The sequence below is a fragment of the Chrysochloris asiatica genome, unplaced genomic scaffold (assembly GCF_000296735.1).
Source record: "Chrysochloris asiatica unplaced genomic scaffold, ChrAsi1.0 scaffold00186, whole genome shotgun sequence".
NCBI classification, from domain to species: Eukaryota; Metazoa; Chordata; class Mammalia; order Afrosoricida; family Chrysochloridae; genus Chrysochloris; species Chrysochloris asiatica.
The window spans coordinates 4,787,585-4,789,987 of NW_006408704.1; the positions used below are offsets into that span (position 1 = coordinate 4,787,585).

General features: G+C 53.9%; 1 protein-coding gene across 1 annotated transcript in view; it reads right to left on the bottom strand.

Annotated features, from left to right (window-relative positions):
• Positions 1–1,282: 1,282 nt before the first annotated feature.
• The window catches only part of SLC6A11 (solute carrier family 6 (neurotransmitter transporter), member 11), a 177,805-nt gene continuing 176,684 nt past the window's right edge, over positions 1,283–2,403 (bottom strand). The window contains exon 14 of the mRNA XM_006872183.1: positions 1,283–1,442. Within this exon, the coding sequence (XP_006872245.1) occupies positions 1,290–1,442 (153 nt within the window). The 3' untranslated portion in view covers positions 1,283–1,289. The remainder of the gene's footprint in view (positions 1,443–2,403) is intronic.

Below are 2,403 nucleotides of genomic sequence, written 5' to 3' on the forward strand. Positions count from 1 at the left end.
TGCTGTTGACAGATAACAGGAAGGATGGGGAGAAAATGGAGAGGTAGTGGGCTAGTGGGAGAGGGTGGGGCCAGGGAGGGAAGTAGGAGAGGGGGAGGGGGCTGGGGGATGGGTCCCCTTTCAAGATGATAAAGGTCCAGGGTGTGGGGAGCAGCAGCAGCAGAAATACAATTACCTTGGAAGCAGATGGTTGCTTCCTGCCCCGAAAACCAGCTGCTGTGGTACAGGTGCCCAGAGCAAGCCAGAACCTCCCCTCAGAGTGGAGAGACAGCTGAGAGTGGGCACAGACCATGGCCAGAAAGGGGCTGTGGGCCTGGCTGGACACAAGACATTGCTTAGCCCCCGGATGAAATGAAATGGAGTCCTGAGGCAAACACATCATCAGCACATCATTTCCACAATCAAAAAAGATTCGAATGCACAGGGATTTCCATAAGCAAGTGACAACAGGGGCAGTGCAGGAGGGTGGGCAGAGATTGTTGTTGTTAAATCACTTCCGACCCATAGCGATCCTGTATAGGGTTTCCGAGGAGCAGCTGGTGAGCTTGAACTGCCAATCTTGCAGTTCAAACGGCTCTGCAGTCTGGTGCATTAATCCACAGCGCCACACCAGGACTCCCCCTGAGAAATCTGAGAGGAGGTCGAGTTCAGTGGCAGGTATGCAAGTCAGCAAAGGGGGCCAAGAAAATTTTGAAAAGAGGCCACCAGGCAAGACCTGGAAGAGCCCTGATCCTGCCCTCCCTGTTGGGCAGATGGGGAAACTGAGGCCCAGAGAGGGGGAGGGGTGTCCAAGGTCACTTAGTGAGCTGGAAGCAGAGGGGAGCCTGCTACCCAAGAATCCTGAGGCCTGGTGTGACTTTGTCTCTGCCACATGGCCTGGCTAAGAGGCTGGGGCTGGGAAACGGGGCATGGATAGTCAGGGACAAACCTTGGACACTGTATGGTCGGTCAGGGTGCTCAGAGGCAAAGGGCAAGTACCACTCCCACCCCCTCCTCCCCATGGCCCAAGTATAAAAGTCCTACAGTCTTATACACTTCTTCCTAACTCTAGAAAACACTGATTAAAACCCCCTAAGGACAAGAAGCTCGTGCTGGCTACTGAAGACTACTGACTTACTGTAATGGTTACTTACACTGTAGTCGGGATGTGGGGAGGTATGACTTTTAACCGCCTTAAAATTAACATGTTAATATATCTTGTGCAAAACGAGCAAGCCCCTATGAGTAGGTGAAGTACATATTTCAGGGATTCATTTGTACACGGGGCGTGGGTTGGGGGGCCTGGCCGCTCAGAAGTGGGTCTCCTTCTCTGTGAGAACCGAGATGGATCCGACGCCCTTGAGTTTGCTATCACAGTCATTAACAGTCACTGTCCGTGGGCCCGCCCCAAGCTTGCCCCGCATTTTCAGGTCAGCGCTGGGAATCGTCAACCTCCTGAGTTTCTGGATGGGCAGAGAAGAAGAGAAGGTCTGAGTGACAGGGCTGGACCCCCGCAGGCTGTGAGGTGATCAGACCTCAGTTTTTGCCACTTAAAGCTCTTTCGATAGTAAAATGACTTCCCCAGGTGGTCTCAAATGGGCGTATCTACTGGCAGTGCCAGGTGAGGCCTCTGCTGTGTGATTGGGAGGGCAGTCTGTACACCCCTCAAATGTCTGCAGGACCCAAGCGGACAGCTCACGTCGTCTCTCAACACCTAAAAGCCGCCTGGAAGGAGAGGCAGGGGCTTCAGAGGCTGAGTTGTCAAGAGCCTCCTGTGGGCAGGTTTGGGTTCCAGATGAGGAGACTAACCAACTGCCTAGCTGTCTGGTGCAGGGACCACACCCTTCAGCCCACTCTCTCTGGCCACTTCAACAGCTGTTTCTGAGGGCCAGGCCCCTCAGTGGGCGGGACAGAGATGGGGCAGCCTTTGAGTGTCCTGTGTCCACTCAGGGGACAAGAGCACAGACTCCAGAGTCTGCCTTTCCCCTCTTAGTGGCTGTGTGCTCTTGGACAAGCTGCTTCACTTCTCTGTGGTAAGATGGACAACAAGAATCCCCATCACAAAGGGCTGGGGGGTGGGGTGGGGAGAAGCAGACTTCTTGAATAAACTAGAAGCTGAGACTCACTGAGAGGTGAAAAGGGGATTGGACTCTGTAGAGCCCGATAGGCACAGGACTTCTGTATAGGAATGTTGATTAGCACTGCTGAGGTGATGGAATGGCTGTGCTACTTGGTTGTTGTTGTTAGTGGGGGGGGGGGGGGGGGGTTGCCGTGGAGTCAGTTCTGACTCATAGCGACCCTGTACAGGGTTTCCGAGGGTGTAAATCTCTACGGGAGTAGAAAGCCTCATCTTTCTCCCGCGGAGCAGCTGGCAGTTTCGAACTGCTGACCTTAAGATTCGCAGCCCGATTCGTAACCACTACG